Genomic DNA, 16534 nt, shown 5'->3' on the forward strand with positions numbered 1-16534 from the left:
TGTCTTCAGGAAGGCATTGAGTTGCTGCGCAACAGCCTTTTCAAAAATTTTGGAGAGGAATGGAAGATTCGATATAGGCCGATTTTAGTTTTTTAAATATTTTCTGGGTCAAGGTTTGGCTTTTTCAAGAGAGGCTTTATTACTGCCACTTTTAGTGAGTTTGGTACACATCCGGTGGATAGAGAGCCGTTTATTATGTTCAACATAGGAGGGCCAAGCACAGGAAGCAGCTCTTTCAGTAGTTTAGTTGGAATAGGGTCCAGTATGCAGCTTGACGGTTTAGAGGCCATGATTATTTTCATCATTGTGTCAAGAGATATATTACTAAAACACTTGAGCGTCTCTCTTGATCCTGTAGCCAGGAGGCGAGGCCTCATTTAACACAGTAAATTCATCAGGCTTAAGCCATGTTTCAGTCAGGCCAATCACATCAAGATTATGATCAGTGATTAGTTCATTGACTATAATTGCCTTTGAAGTAAGGGATCTAACATTAAGTAGCCCTATTTTGAGATGTGAGGTATCATAATCTCTTTCAATAATGACAGGAATGGAGGAGGTCTTTATCCTAGTGAGATTGCTAAGGCGAACACCGCCATGTTTAGTTTTGCCCAACCTAGGTCGAGGCACAGAAACGGTCACAATGGGGATAGCTGAGCTGACTACACTGACTGTGCTAGTGGCAGACTCCACTATGCTGACAGGCTGGCTAACAGCCTGCTGCCTGGCCTGCACCCTATTTCATTGTGGAGCTAGAGTTAGAGCCCTGTCTATGTTGGTAGATAAGATGAGAGCACCCCACCAGCTAGGATGGAGTCCGTCACTCCTCAGCAGGTCAGGGCTAGTCCTGTTTGTGGGTCCCAGAAAGAGGGCCAATTATCTACAAATTCTTTTGGGAGGGGCAGAAAACCGTTTTCAACCAGCGATTGAGTTGTGAGACTGCTGTAGAGCTCATCACTCCCCCTAACTGGGAGGGGGCCAGAGACAATTACTCGATGCCAACACATCTTTCTAGCTGATTTACACGCTGAAGCTATGTTACGCTTGGTGATCTCTGACTGTTTCATCCTAACATCGTTGGTGCCGACGTGGATAACAATATCTCTATAGTCTCTACACTCGCCAGTTTTAGCTTTAGCCAGCATCATCTTCAGATTAGCCTTAACATCGGTAGCCCTGCCCCCTGGTAAACAGTGTATGATCGCTGGATGATTCGTTTTAAGTCTAATACTGCGGGTAATGGAGTCGCCAATGACTAGAGTTTTCAATTTGTCAGAGCTAATGGTGGGAAGCTTTGGCGTCTCAGACCCCGTAACGGGAGGAGTAGAGACAAGAGAAGGCTCGGCCTCTGACTCCGACTCGTTGCTTAATGGGGAAAACCGGTTGAAAGTTTCTGTCGGCTGAATGACCGACACCGGTTGAGCATTCCTACAGCATTTCCCTCCAGAAACCGTGAGAAAGTTGTCCGGCTGCGGGGACCGTGCGAGGGGATTTATACTACTATCTGTACTTACTGGTGGCACAGACGCTGTTTCATCCTTTCCTACACTGAAATTACCCTTGCCTAACGATTGCGTCTGAAGCTGGGCCTGTAGCACAGCTATCCTTGCCGTAAGGCGATCTATCTCCTGTATATTATGAGTACAGCGACTGCAATTAGAAGGCATCATGTTAATGTTACTACTTAGCTTCGGCTGGTGGAGGTCCTGACGAACCATGTCCAGATAAAGCGTCCGGAGTGAAAAAGTTGAATAAGAAAAAAAAAGTTGAGGGAAAAACCAAAAATATAAACGGTAAAAGTAAAAACCGTAAAGTTGTCAGGTAGCAAAGTAAGGTTGGCAACAACGCACAGCAACACGTAAACAAGTCTGCAAGTTGTGACCGGACTGTGCATGCAGAGGGTGCAATTCCATTGAATTTAGGATAGTTTAACCAAAATATGCCACAAGACCTAGAATTGCCTTGTGTATCCCACAGAAAAGGTTCACTGTTATAAGCTAACATTTTTTGATGAATTTAAACAAAATTCCCCAAATTCCCGGGCTTTACTTCCCATGGAAATTTCCCGACCCTTTGCAGCCCTAATGGTGTGTAACCCTGCTGTGTGTTGTTTGTTTCTTTGTGTCTACAGGCCACCAAGCCCACCTCGCAGCTACTGCAGCGGCCAACCAGGAGCGAGAACGAGAGAGGGAGCGTGATCGGGAGCAACGAGAAAAAGAGAGAGAAAGGGAGCACAGGGAGCGGGAACAGGAGCAAAGACAACGAGAGCGTGAGCGAGCAGTGGCTGCAGCGGTTGCCAATGACTACATGCGTGGAGGTAAGACTCATCATTATATTGTATAGTGCTGTACTGTGTCATCAATAATACAGAAATGCATGTGAATGTGAGCTATATAATAGTAGTTTATTTCGATTGGACCTGGCTGGACAGATGCTCTCACAGAGTTAAGGATTTATGTAGCCTGTCTTTTGCACAGTGTTGGAAAAAACATTATATGCTTCCAACTTTGAATTGCTCTTCTCTGTTATTGAAGTCCCCTCTTATTTGTCCCCAGGTCCTGGGCAGCCAGACAGACCGGGTAGCCGTGGATACCTGCGTAGCCCCTCCCCCTCTATGAGGTCACAGGAAGCCCAGCAGCAGCGGCCCAGCATCTTCCAGGGAGCCAACAGCAAGGGCGTCATCACCCCTCTCATGTGAGTCTCTAAGCCTTCTCCGCTCTGGCCTGGTAAGCCCTGACCTCACCTCATGTACACTCTGAGTCTTAGTGTGTGTGTGTGTACTGTTAATCCATTCTTATGGGCATACTTTCATTTGCACATTGCAACACGTCAGGAGCATACCTGCCTGCACTAAATGTTATGCCATTTGCAATGAAAACCCTGTACATGCTCACAGAACATAACAGCCCTTCTACTCTTTACCCTCTCCCTGGTTCTATATATTTACAGTACCAGTCAAAAGTTTGGACACACCTACTCATTCAAGGGGTTTTCTTTATTTTTACTATTTTCTACATTATAGAATAATAGTGAAGACATCAGAACTATGAAATAACACATGGAAGGAATCATGTAGTAACCAAAAAAGTAACCTTTGTCTTGACAGTTTTGCACACTCTTGGCATTCTCTCAACCAACCAACTACAATGTAGAAAATAGTAAAAATAAAGAAAAACCCTTGCATGAGTAGGTGTTCTTAAACTTTTGACCAAGTGCGTGTGTGCTGGACAAAAATATAAACGCATTAAGTAAAGTGTTGGGCCCATGTTTCGTGAGCGTTTCTCCTTTGCCAAGATAATCCATCCACCTCTGGCATATCAAGAAGCTGATTAAACAGCATGGTCATTACACATGTGCACCTTGTGCTGGGGACAATACAAGGCTACTCTAAAATGTGTGGTTTTGTCATACAACACAATGCCACAGATGTCTCAAGTTTTGAGGGAGTGTGCAATTTATTTATTTATTTTTATTTTATTTTTTTACCTTTATTTAACCAGGTAGGATAGTTGAGAACAAGTTCTCATTTGCAACTGCGACCTGGCCAAGATAAAGCATAGCAGTGTGAACAGACAACACAGAGTTACACATGGAGTAAACAATTAACAAGTCAATAATACAGTAGAAAAAAGGAGTCTATATACATTGTGTGCAAAAGGCATGAGGAGGTAGGCGAATAATTACAATTTTGCAGATTAAGACTGGAGTGATAAATGATCAGATGGTCATGTACAGGTAGAGATATTGGTGTGCAAAAGAGCAGAAAAGAAAATAAATAAAAACAGTATGGGGATGAGGTAGGTAAAAATGGGTGGGCTATTTACCGATAGACTATGTACAGTTGCAGCGATCGGTTAGCTGCTCAGATAGCAGATGTTTGAAGTTGGTGAGGGAGATAAAAGTCTCCAACTTCAGCGATTTTTGCAATTCATTCCAGTCACAGGCAGCAGAGAACTGGAACGAAAGGCGGCCAAATGAGGTGTTGGCTTTAGGGATGATCAGTGAGATACACCTGCTGGAGCGCGTGTTACGGGTGGGTGTTGCCATCGTGACCAGTGAACTGAGATAAGGCGGAGCTTTACCTAGCATGGACTTGTAGATGACCTGGAGCCAGTGGGTCTGGTGACGAATATGTAGCGAGGGCCAGCCGACTAGAGCATACAGGTCGCAGTGGTGGGTGGTATAAGGTGTTTTAGTGACAAAACGGATGGCACTGTGATAAACTGCATCCAGTTTGCTGAGTAGAGTGTTGGAAGCAATTTTGTAGATGACATCGCCGAAGTCGAGGATCGGTAGGATAGTCAGTTTTACTAGGGTAAGTTTGGCGGCGTGAGTGAAGGAGGCTTTGTTGCGGAATAGAAAGCCGACTCTAGATTTGATTTTCGAATGGAGATGTTTGATATGAGTCTGGAAGGAGAGTTTACAGTCTAGAAGGAGTTGGCATGCTGACTGCAAGAATGCTCACCAGAGCTGTTGCCAGAGAATTTCATGTTAATTTGGCAGTACCTCCAACCGGCCTCTCAACCGCAGACAATGTGTATATCTTCGTGCGGGAGCGGTTTACCCCATGGTGGGGTTATGGTATGGGCAGGCATAAGCTACAGACAAAGAACACAGTTGTATTTTATCGATCACAATTTGAATGCACAAAGATACCGTGATGAGGCCCATTGTCCAGCCATTCATCCACCGCCATCACCTCATGTTTCAGCATGATAATGCACGACCCCACATCGCAAGGGTTAGTGGTTAGAGCGTTGGGCTAGTAACCGAAAGGTTGCAAGTTCGAATCCCCAAGCTGACAAGGTAAAAATCTGTTGTTCTGCCCCTAAACAAGGCAGTTAACCCACTGTTCCTAGGCCGTCATTGAAAATAAGAATTTGTTCTTAACTGACTTAAATAAAAGTAAAATACATTTTTATAAAGTATCTTTACACAATTCCTGAAAGCTGAAAATGTCCCAGTTCTTCCATGGCCTGCAAAACTCACCCATTGAGCATGTTTGGGATGGTGTGGATCGATGTGTATGACAGCGTGTTCCAGTTCCCGCCAATATCCAGCAACTTCGCACAGCCATTGAAGTGGAGTGGGACAACATTCCACAGGCTACAATCAACAGCCTGATCAACCCTATACGAAGGAGATGTGTTGCGCTGAATGAGGCAAATGCTTGCACACTGTTCTGGCACTCAACGTCCTTTCCAACCGCTCCACTAAAAACCATCCTGTGCTCACAGGGGGAAAAACGGTCACTCCATTCATTAAAAGCACAATTTAACCAACACCCATCTATTTTTCTGACTGCCTGGACCTACTATTTGGTTTTGAAGTATTTAAACCAAACCATATGATTTGAATGACAAGTATTTTAATAAACAAAGTTCAATGTAAGAAGTGCTCATCATTTCAAATAGGCTACATGTCATACAGCATGTAAACACTCTAAATAGGTCAGGAGCCAAACACGGAAAGAAAATGTATTATTTAGGATATATTATTTCAAGGCTGTAGCCTACAAAGAAATGCATTTGCGAGTGCGACACAATTGGCTGGTAGGAACATAAAGTGCTCAGCATTTAAACAACATTTTGTTGTATTAAATCATTAGTCTATAAATTGCGCAAATAGGCTGTGACTTACTTACAATTAAATACAAATTAAACAAAAAATGCAATGTTAGGCTCAATCTGCATTGCCTTTTTTGAAATAATAAAAAAAACAGGAGTTTGGTGAGAGTGTGGCTTCAGGCTCATACGATGGAGAATGGAGAATATCCTTACCGTGCTTGCAGAGCCCACTGGAGATGCTAAACACCCTTTTGGCCACTCTTGCCAGGCTGGGCATAGATGCAGAGTTTTTTCTTTTCTTCTTATAGGTAGGCATTTGGTTCATTCAAAATTGAAAGCTCCTTGAAAGTGAGAATATGCCAGGCCTATTGAGACAAAATCATATTATGGTCGTGTGTGTGTCGTGGAGAAAAATGAATGAAACTTTTAAGAGATCTGAGTTTTAGTTTATAAATACTTTGCTACCCATCTCATTCCTTTCATTTAGCATGTGCACATAGTAAGTATACCATCAATATTTAGTGAACTCCATGACAGTAGCTAAAGCAGGGGACTATAGCAGCACATAAGTAGACTACAAATGCATGCTGGAGCGGGCATGCCCTGAGGTCATGAAGTGAGTGCCACTGGAGCGAAATTGGTAGCGTGCAAGAAGGCCGACGCACCAGCCTTTGGGAATCTAACTCTGCGCTCTAGTCACACTGCTCTTCGTTCCGTTCACATACTCTGGTGGTCACAAGATACTGACTTTAAGGTGACCAACATAGGCATATCTTTATTCCCAGTCATGTGAAATCCATAGATTATCATTAAAGATTATGAGTATTTCAATTGACTGATTTCTTTAAATTAAATGTAACTCAGTAAAATGTTTGAAATTGTTGCATGTTGCGTTTATATTTTTGGTGTGTGTGTATACCAATACCATGTTAACACCTCCATCACCGATAGCGTCATTGCGGTACACCAGAAGTGCATTAATTTCCAATGGAACGCTGCCTTTGCCGTGGTGCATACGTTGGATTTATCGAGCGTATGCATGAAACCATGCGTAGCCAGCTTGACAGAAGGTGAATGTTTAACTTGTGTTGCATGCATACCATTTTGCATGATGACGCATAACCCTCTGCCTCTCTCTTCCCCCTCCAGGCCGGCAGCGGCAGCAGCCCAGGCAGGAGCCCGTTACAGCACTGCAGCCGACGCCCTGGCTGCCCTGGTGGACGCCGCCGCCTCCGCCCCTCAAATGGACGTCAACAAAGGCAAGGACTCTTCCAAGCATGACCGAGACGACGACATGTCTTTATCATCCTTGGTGGCCAGGCGGCAGCACGAGCAGCAGCAGCAGGAGGCAGACAGGCGCTCCATGCAGTCTCCCTACGGCCCAATGTCTCTGCCAGGGGGGAAACTCCACCCAGGATACGCTGAGGGGCCCAGTGGTCCCCAGGGGAGTAAGGACAAGGGTCCTCCCAGCAAGTCACGCATCGAGGAAGAGCTGAGGACCAGAGGAAAGACCACCATCACGGCCGCCAACTTCATTGACGTCATCATTACGAGCCAGATCGCCTCGGACAAGGACTCCCGGGAGAGAGGCTCCCAGAGCTCCGACTCCTCCAGCAGCTGTGAGTCTTCCACATAGAACAACAGAGAACAGTATAGAACGTAGACACAATGGGACAGATGGGATGGAAGGCAGTACGGAACACTGCTGTGGTGGTTAGAGACCTGGATATAGATTTGGTTTGCGGTTTAATTCCCAACATTTCTAACATATAAGACTTAATAACATAGCAAATAAAATAAATACAAATTATAATAATATCTCATATGTTAGTGAGAGGGTTGTTTTATAAGTGTGTGTGTCTGTGCCTGGCCCTGCAGTGTCGTCCAGTAGGTATGAGATCCCCAGTGGAGGAGCCATCGATGTGATCAGCCCAGCCAACTCACCAGCCCAGTCCCAGCAGCAGCAGGACGACAGGGACCGGGCCGACAGGGACCGGGCCGACAGGGACCGGGCCGACAGGGACCGGGCCGACAGGGAGAGGGCCGACAGGGACCGAGCCGACAGGGACCGGGCCGCACAGGCAGCAGCACAAGGTGAGATGGCACTATATACTGTGAAAAAAACATGAATATGTGTTGTCAGTGCTGGTTTCCCTGACACAGATTAAGCCTGCATCTGGACAACAACAAAAAGGCTTGCTCAATAGTGAATATCTATTGAAAGTGCATTTCAGTCAAGGGCTAGGCTTAATGTGTCTGGGAAACTGGCCCTGACTGACCGGTAAAGCTCTATAGATGCCATATATGGAGACTTGAAGTATTCTCTTGGCGCTCTGAATCACTCTTTCTCAAGTACTGTTTTCCTTTTCCAAGGTTTAAGTTACCTACCATGTCCTACATGAGTACAGTACAATATCTGTACTCAACTGACTTCAATACAAAATTTAACCAACTCAGCTCTACAAGCTGTATTGAATTCAGGTTACTGCAGAGGCATACTGTATCTTATAGTGATGATATGGTGTAAACATACTACAACCCGAATGACTCCACCCGAGTCATCTGAGTACAACAGATATAGCAGACGACACCATTCCATTCCCCACTAGCCCCCGTCTGGTCACCAGACCGCTGCACAAGCTATTTCTGTCTGCTGTAGGCAAATGTATATCAGTTGGTGCTGGCATGCAATACAGTGCTACCCCTCCTCCCCCTCATCTCCCCTCCCGCAACTCTCTCTGTGTGTGTGTGTGTGTGTGGAATATTCTCACTCAGCAGCTGGCATGCGTCCCTTTGACATGATCCGCTACCGCCAGTCAGCAGAGTCACAGCAGCCCCCCTCCTCCCAGGCTGACGGAGGGTACTCCCAGTCCCAGCAGGTCCCCAAGACCCACCGGGTCATGACCCTGGCTGACCACATCTCGGTAAGACACACTGGTAGCTTTCCACAGTTGCATGCCATGTAATTGCCTGCGCAGTCGGCCATCAGATTGATATATCGTTGTGGTTATCTAATATGTTAAAACTAATCAGAGATCTATCAGGCAACTGCAATGTAGTCAGCCTGGAACACATCCAATGACTCATTCATTCATAACCCTTTTCAGCTGGGTTCCTGAATCCTGAGGCAAAGTATCCACATTCTGTGTAACCAATACAATTTACTTTACCAAAAATGTATGTACAGTATGCCTCCTATACCACTTTTTGTTGAGTGATGATATCTTGAGTGATCCATCGACTGAACTGCAAATGATGATCTCAACAACTCTGACAACAGCCTCTACTAGACATCTTAAGATAAATACTTTTAAGAGTAGTGAAAATGTATGTGTGCCTCCAAGTACTAACATCTCCCTGATCTGTCTGTCCCCTTGTCCTCTCCTCTTTCTCCTTTATAGCATATCATCACCCAGGACTTTGCCAGGAACCAGGACCCTCCTCAGTCCTCCGCTACCATCTCCTCCTCTGCCACCACCACATTCCAGAGTGCCCAGCTGCCCGTGTCTATCTTGGGCCCCGGGGGTCGTGCCAAGGTCCCCAGCCGCTACAGCCCAGAAAACCAGGCCCAGGCCCCATCACACCACCAGAGACCCACACCCAGCAGAGTGTCTCCCGATAATGCCCCTGACAAGCCCAGAGCCAGGTACAGTAACAGCACCCGGCGGTAGCCCAACACAGCCTCTTCACCAAGCCAGCCTGAGACATGGTCATTAGGGTGTACACCATAGCAAAATGTTTTGCAACGAAAAACAAAAACTTGTGTTCAGGTAGTACCTCCATGCAAAATGTTTTCTCCCTACTGAACATAACCCTGGTGGTACACCTCTGACCACTCCATCAGATTCTCACTTTTTGCTCTTTTCCTCTGTGCCTCCCCCAGACCTGGTAAATCCCCTGATCGGGGTGGCAGGGGGGCGATAGAGAGCTATGAGCCCATCTCCCCTCCCCAGAGCTACCAGGATAAACAACAAGAGGCCAGAGAGCAGCAGCAACCACAGAGGCGAGAGGCTGACCAGCCTGAGATGAGGTGTGTAGGACTGGCATATCTTCATAAGAAGTGGGGGTACTCCCATTTGTTTATATTCACCTTACATTGTCTTTCAATGTTATAACTAGGCATATTTGTATGTTTTGGTGTCTTTAAGGTTTAACCTCTCTAGGATATGTGGTACCTGGCCAAAAGCCAGGGAAAATGCAGAGCGCCAAATTCAAATAAATTACTAATAAAAATCTAACTTTCATTAAATCACAAAATTAAAGCTACACTTGTTGTGAATCCAGCCAACATGTCAGATTTCAAAAAAGGCTTTTCGGCCAAATCAAACGGTGCTATTAGCTGAGGATAGCACCTCTGTAAACAAAGAGAGAAACCATATTTCAACCCTGCAGGCTCGACATAAAATGCAGAAATAAAAAATATAATTCATGCCTTACCTTTGACGAGCTTCTTTTGTTGGCACCCCAATATGTCCCATAAACATCACAAATGGTCCTTTTGTTCGATTAATTCCGTCGATATATATCCAAAATGTCCATTTATTTGGTGCATGTGATCCAGAAAAACACTGGTTCCAACTTGCTCAACGTGACTACAAAATATCTCAAAAGTTACCTGTAAACTTTGCCAAAACATTTAAAACGACTTTTATAATACAACTTTATTTACGTTAAAAAATACTTAATCGATCAAATTTAAGACTGGATGATCTGTGTTCAATACCGGAAGAAAACAAACTGAAGCATGCGTTCTGGTCACGCGCCTCTATCTAACAGTACACTTCAAGTGACCCTCGTTCAAGATGGCCGTACTTCTTCATTACACAAAGGAATAACCTCAACCAATTTCTAAAGACATCCAGTCGAAGCGATAGGAACTGCAAGAAGGTCCCTTAAGAAATCTGGATTCTCAATGAAAACCCATTGAAAAGAGAGTGACCTCAAAAAAATAATAATCTGAATGGTTTGTCCTCTGGGTTTCGCCTGCTAAATAAGTTATGTTATACTCACAGACATGATTCAAACAGTTTTAGAAACTTCAGTGTTTTCTATCCAAATGTACTAATAATATGCATATGTTATCTTCTGGGGATGAGTAGCAGGCAGTTGAATTTGGGCATGCATTTCATCTGGATGTGAAAATACTGCCCCCTGTCACCAAGAAGTTAAGTGACAAACTAAAAAGCATGACAGATTTTTTTTTGTATGTCTACATGCATTTGTGTGTGTGTGTGTGGTGGATTCTGAATACCTTCCCCTGGCACAAGGACACATGGATTCAGTGCCCATGGGCGGAATGTGTCTTGTGGGCAGCTGTGACCCATTTGGCATGCCAACGGAGTGGAAACTGGGTGAAGAGGTGCCAGTTGCACGCTAGCCTACTCAGCCATCTGCTGCCTGACTCTTAACCCCTGTGGTGGCCTTTCTCTGGTTACAGGGGTGACTCTCGCTCCCCTGGCAGTGTCAGCTACCTGCCCTCCTTCTTCACCAGGCTGGAGAACACCTCCCCTATGGTGAAATCCAAGAAGCAGGAGATCATTCGTAAGTTGAACTCCTCTGGTGTCAGTGATTCTGATGTTGGTAAGTGTGCTCTCTTCTTATCTACCTTGTACTAACGTCATTGAACAAAGCTTTCCAAAATGGAAATAATGTGACATTTGATGGAACTCAATTTATACAGTATTATATGAACATATAATGGGATGCATTGCACTCATTTCTCATTTTCACAAGTGAAATATTGTAAATAACAATGAACTCTGTCTTTAGCACCATTTTTTAGTTTCAGACATTTTGTTTACTGTGCTATCATTTCTTCTTTCAGGAAATGCACAACCAGGCACAGAGATCTTCAACTTGCCTGCTGTGACCAGCTCAAGTGCGTTTAGATATTTCTATCACCATTCAAACAAACTAGAATAATTTAAACCAGCAACTTGTGGGTAGTGTTCAGTAAGCACCAAAATGGAATAAAATAAATTTAAACAAACATTTTTCTAAATGTTTTCTGTTTGCATACCCTAAAGAACACGACCGTGCTGGCTGCTCCATATCTTCCCTGTCTAATCGTTCGTCGTGTGTTTGGCCCTCCAGGTAGCGTGAACCCCAGGAACCACTCCTTCAGCGACCCGGCCAGTAACCTGGGCCTGGAGGACATAATTCGCAAGGCCTTGATGGGGAACCTGGAAGAAAGGCCAGAGGAGCACCAGGGAGGGCCTCAGCCCAGCTCTAACACCACCAGTAACGAGGCCCGCCAGGAGGCCAACCCTTCACCTAGCATGGGTCAGTGGCACACAAGCACACATACAGCCAACTAAAACATATAGGAATAGACACATTCACATGCACACACAAGGAAATTACTGTCTCTATAGGCCCATTGTGGGAATCAAATTCTTAGAAATTCTGATATTTACAACAAACTCACCAGACTAGTCCTAAGCTTTTGCTAACTCTATTGCATTATTGCTAACACTCTTGTATTTGTCTGATTGTCCAACAGGCAAACAGAAACTGCAGAGCAAAGCCAACAGCCGAAAGTCAAAGTCGCCCAACCCAGGCCAGGCATACACAGCAGCAGAGCGGCCCTCGTCAGTCTCTTCCGTCCACTCAGAGGGAGACTACCACCAGCAGCCCCCAGCCTGGTCCTGGGAGGACCGGCCCTCGTCCACAGGTACCTAACCTGTCTGGGAACAGAACCCCGTTCCGCTAGCGGAACCCCTCGCCAACAGCCAATGAAATTGCAGGGCGCCAAATTCAATCAACAGAAATCTCATAAATCCAATTTCTCAAACATACAAGTATTAAGCACCATTTTAAAGATACAATTCTCGTTAATTCAGCCACAGTGTCTGATTTCAAGAAGGCTTTACAGCGAAAGCTCCACAAACGATTGTTAGGTCACCACCAAGTCACAGAAAAACAGCGATTTTTCCAGCCAAAGAGAGTTGGCTGCAAATATAGATAAAATGAATCACTAACCTTTGATCTTCATCAGATAACACTCATAGGACTTCATGTTACACAATACATGTATGTTTTGTTTGATAAAGTGAATATTTATATCCAAAAATCTCATTTTACATTGGCGTGTTATGTTCAGTAGTTCCAAAACATGCTGTGATTTTGCAGAGCCACATCAATTCACATAAATACTCATAATAAACATTGATAACAGATACAACTATTACACATGGAACTTTAGATAAACTTCTCCTTAATGCAACCGCTGTGTCAGATTTCACTTCTTTTTTCTTTTTTTTTAAGCATAATATGAGTACGGCGCTCGGACGACAAATCAAGACAAACAGATATCCGCCATGTTGGAGTCAACATTGGTCAGAAATAGCATTAAAAATATTCACTTACCTTTGATGAAGTTATATTACTGGTCATAGAAACCTATCAAACGATGTATAGAATCAATCTTTAGGATGTTTTTATCATAAATGTTCAATAATGTCTCAACCGGAGAATTCCATTGTCTGTAGAAAAGCAATGGAACGAGAGGTAACTTTCTCATGACCTCGCGTCACGAGCCCGTGGCTCTCTGCCAGACCTCTGACTCATTCCCTTCTCATTCAGCCCCCCTTCATAGTAGAAGCATCAAACAACATTCTAAAGACTGTTGATATTTAGTGGAAGCCTTAGGAAGTGCACGATGACCAATATCCCACTATCTTCAATAGGGGATGAGTTGAAAAATTCTCAGATTTCCCACTTCCTGTTTGGATTTTTTTCTCTGGTTTTTGCCTGCCATATGAGTTTTGTTTTACTCACAGACATCATTCAAACAGTTTTAGAAACTTCGGAGTGTTTAATATCCAATACTACTAATAATATGCATATAGGAGGCAGTTTACTCTGGGCACACTTTTCATCCAAAAGTGAAAATGCTGCCCCCTAGCCCAAACAGGTTAAGGCCCTTAGCCCATATAAACCTTGACTATCTGGCCATCATTCCACATTAACAGCCACACAGGTATTCAGAAATCTGGATTTTATTTTCTTGTATCTCAAAAATAGATTTTCAGCCTGACATATTAGACACAAAACAGTCTGAATCCCTCTAATGACTATCCTGTCTCACTTTACTCTCCAGGCTCCATGCAATTCCCCTATAACCCCTTGACCATGCGCATGCTGAGCAGCACCCCCCCCACCTCCATACAGACCCAGCAGCCCCCACCTGGAGGCCCTCTGGGGCCCCAGCAGCAACAGCGTGTATGGGAGCGAGAGCCCCTACTGTCGGAGCAGTATGAGACCCTGTCAGACAGTGACGACTGATCCCTGCCACAAGAATCCTACCTGCCCCCCATCCCACCCCAGAGGAAGGGCAGGCCTCTCAGTACAGGCCTGCATGCCCCCCCTCACAAAAAAAACCTATCCTCACTCACTGGTGCTGATCGAGTGTGGGGAGAACAGGGGGGTGTGGCGGTATCCCTTTTGGTTCAAGTGCGCCCTCTAGCTGCCAGCAGGAAGAAAGGCAGCGAGTGACTTCTGACGGGCTGGAATCTTCAGGATGGACTGACTGACTCCCTTTACGTCCAGAAGCTTTGATAGACACAGCCTGCCAGGACGGAGAACGCCTGAGTGGAAGATATGATGAAAGATGAAGAACTTGTATGTAAAAAGATGAAAAAAACAAACACTTTTTTTGTGGTTGATTTCTGTAAAGAAATGCTTTTGTCTTTAAGAAAAATAATTGTATGTAAATAGAGTAACCTTTTGCAGTGGGTTTTTTTCTGAACTTTTAGTGATGCTTTTAAATGGATCCACTTTGTTTTTGAATGAATGGGGGGGGTTAATCTTGAATATCAGTCGGTCTCTCCCTGTCCATCTCTTACCCCCCACCTATCTAGCACCACAGTGAAGCTGAGAGACAGAACCTGTGGGTTGTACTTGATAATGAGGGGAGAACTGTAGGAGAAGCCCTGACCACCAAGCACCACCAAAGCCTGTTGTGGACATAAGTGAATGAAACAAACACATGTTAACATTTCAATTGCGGCTTTGTAATTTGATGCCTGTCTTTGCAACACTGTGGAGAAAGATGATGCATGGATGTAACAATATTCCCCCTGATCTAGAACTTAAAGAAAGCTTTTGTCAGTCAGTCACCACACCCTTGAGACAAAACTAATGTATTTGGTACAAGTTGAGAACACTGGTGTAGGAGCAAGCAGAAAGGTGAAAGAAGACTAATTAATAAGCTTGATGTTGTCCCAAGTTGTTTCTTCTCCTCATGACTACTTCTGGGCCCCCATGTTGATCTGAACTCTGTCATTGAGCCAATCGTTTTTGGATTAAGCTGACCACCACTACGGTGGGTGTATTGTATGGCACACAGTCTGACCCGTAGCTATCCCTCTAGGGTTTCCAACAAGTGCTGAATGTTCTACTTACAGTACTCTGCAACCCACGTTGTCATGGTAACTAAAGTACATCGGGAACCTTTTCTAGAGGTTCGCCCATGCCTTGTGGCTGGAGAAAAATAAGGCAGCTTTAAACACATTTTCTCAGAGATATAAGTTGGTGTTTTTAATGTTTTTGTTTTGTATCCTTAGTCCTTTTTTTTTTGTATACTGTTCAGACAGAAAACCGATTTGTGTGATTTGTCTTATGTTTTAGACAAAAAAAGACAACTAACCAAACATAAATGGTCTGCACCATTGTTGCACTTTTTGCTTTGTAACCTTTGACAACAAAAGCATACTTTCTACCTGTTGTATAACTTATTCACGCTCCTGCAGAGGATTGTACTGAGATGTGCTTGACTTTGACTTTGCCCATCACTCATGGAAACCTGGATGTTTATGACCGAGTTCCTGTCTTCTCTTGTAGCTGGTACATGGTTTTGTAGTGTGACATGCATTGCAGTTTTACTTTTGTTTGGGGTACAGTCAAGATGTTAAGGAAGAGTTGCTTTTTTGCTGTCATGGTGACTATTCAAATCCATGGCCTCTTAATCTATTCTCAATATTCTAGATTAATATCAGCTGTTTTTTTGTCAACAGACATGTAGCTTCTTTACATTTTGAATTTTGACAAGGTCAACATTGATATTGACAGTAATGTTCCATTTTGGTTCTCTCAGCTTTTGCTTTGCTTAAATAACAATCCCAATCTGCTCTAAACTAGATTTATTTTCCCCAAAAAATATTTAGATTTGTTTTAAGTCCTAGAGCTCAGATTTTTGCTATCATTTTCAACATCAGTTATTCAACATCCTATTTTTGATGGGATGTCAAGTGTTTACAATGGCAATGACAAAAAGTTTACAACACTTGAATCTTAAAGAAAATCGAAATGAAGACAGAAAATAATTAGTGCATCTTTTCAGCTCAATGGAGTCCAAAATGGCAACCTATTCCCTATATAGTGTACTACTTTTTTGGGTGATATCCAACCTGGATGCAATTTTTTTTTGGCTGTTTAAAATTGTATCCCATGATGTTGAAATGCAATGTTTGTATCGCACAATGTCTCTTAATAGTCTATTACAAGAGTTCAGACCAATCAATAAAGTGGATCAGTTCTCCACCTCAAACGTTTGCATCTTTGTTTCCTTCTCTGATTGGTCATTGGCTTAAAAGTTCTGAGACCTCCATTACTTAGTCTAGGGCTAGGCCAAGAGACTAACTGCTCCATCCAATACAAGGCAAGGCTCATCTATAAGTGGTGCAGCATCTCAGTGCAAGAGGTGTCACTGCAGTCCCTGGTTTGAATCCAGGCTGCATCACATCTGGCAGTGATTGGGAGTCCCATAAGGGGGCGCACAATTGGTCCAGCGTCGTCTGGGTTTGGCTGGGGTAGGCAGTCATTGTAAATAAGAATTTGTTCTTTATTTAACTAGGCAAGTCAGTTAAGGTTAAATAAATAAAAATATATCAGTGTGGTGAAATGACTAACAAAACAATCCATTTTCATTGCTAAAATGTTTTTGGTATGCCGAAGAACCCTCAATG

At 43.9% G+C, this 16534-nt stretch overlaps 1 protein-coding gene across 9 annotated transcripts in view; it reads left to right on the forward strand.

Annotated features, from left to right (window-relative positions):
• The window catches only part of LOC110533631 (nuclear receptor corepressor 1), a 118870-nt gene extending 102754 nt beyond the window's left edge, over nucleotides 1-16116 (forward strand). For 8 of the 9 annotated variants that reach the window (XM_036990037.1, XM_036990044.1, XM_036990042.1 and 5 more), the window contains 12 exons: nucleotides 2132-2317; nucleotides 2556-2694; nucleotides 6717-7186; nucleotides 7446-7661; nucleotides 8343-8491; nucleotides 8969-9213; nucleotides 9451-9597; nucleotides 11005-11147; nucleotides 11392-11445; nucleotides 11661-11849; nucleotides 12070-12240; nucleotides 13669-16116. In XM_036990037.1, coding sequence (XP_036845932.1) covers nucleotides 2132-2317; nucleotides 2556-2694; nucleotides 6717-7186; nucleotides 7446-7661; nucleotides 8343-8491; nucleotides 8969-9213; nucleotides 9451-9597; nucleotides 11005-11147; nucleotides 11392-11445; nucleotides 11661-11849; nucleotides 12070-12240; nucleotides 13669-13853 — 2294 coding nt within the window. In that variant the 3' untranslated portion in view covers nucleotides 13854-16116. The remainder of the gene's footprint in view (nucleotides 1-2131; nucleotides 2318-2555; nucleotides 2695-6716; nucleotides 7187-7445; nucleotides 7662-8342; nucleotides 8492-8968; nucleotides 9214-9450; nucleotides 9598-11004; nucleotides 11148-11391; nucleotides 11446-11660; nucleotides 11850-12069; nucleotides 12241-13668) is intronic. The other variant, XM_036990038.1, reaches the window with a different exon arrangement.
• Nucleotides 16117-16534: the final 418 nt, after the last annotated feature.

The sequence above is a fragment of the Oncorhynchus mykiss genome, chromosome 10 (genome assembly GCF_013265735.2).
Source record: "Oncorhynchus mykiss isolate Arlee chromosome 10, USDA_OmykA_1.1, whole genome shotgun sequence".
NCBI lineage: Eukaryota > Metazoa > Chordata > Actinopteri > Salmoniformes > Salmonidae > Oncorhynchus > Oncorhynchus mykiss.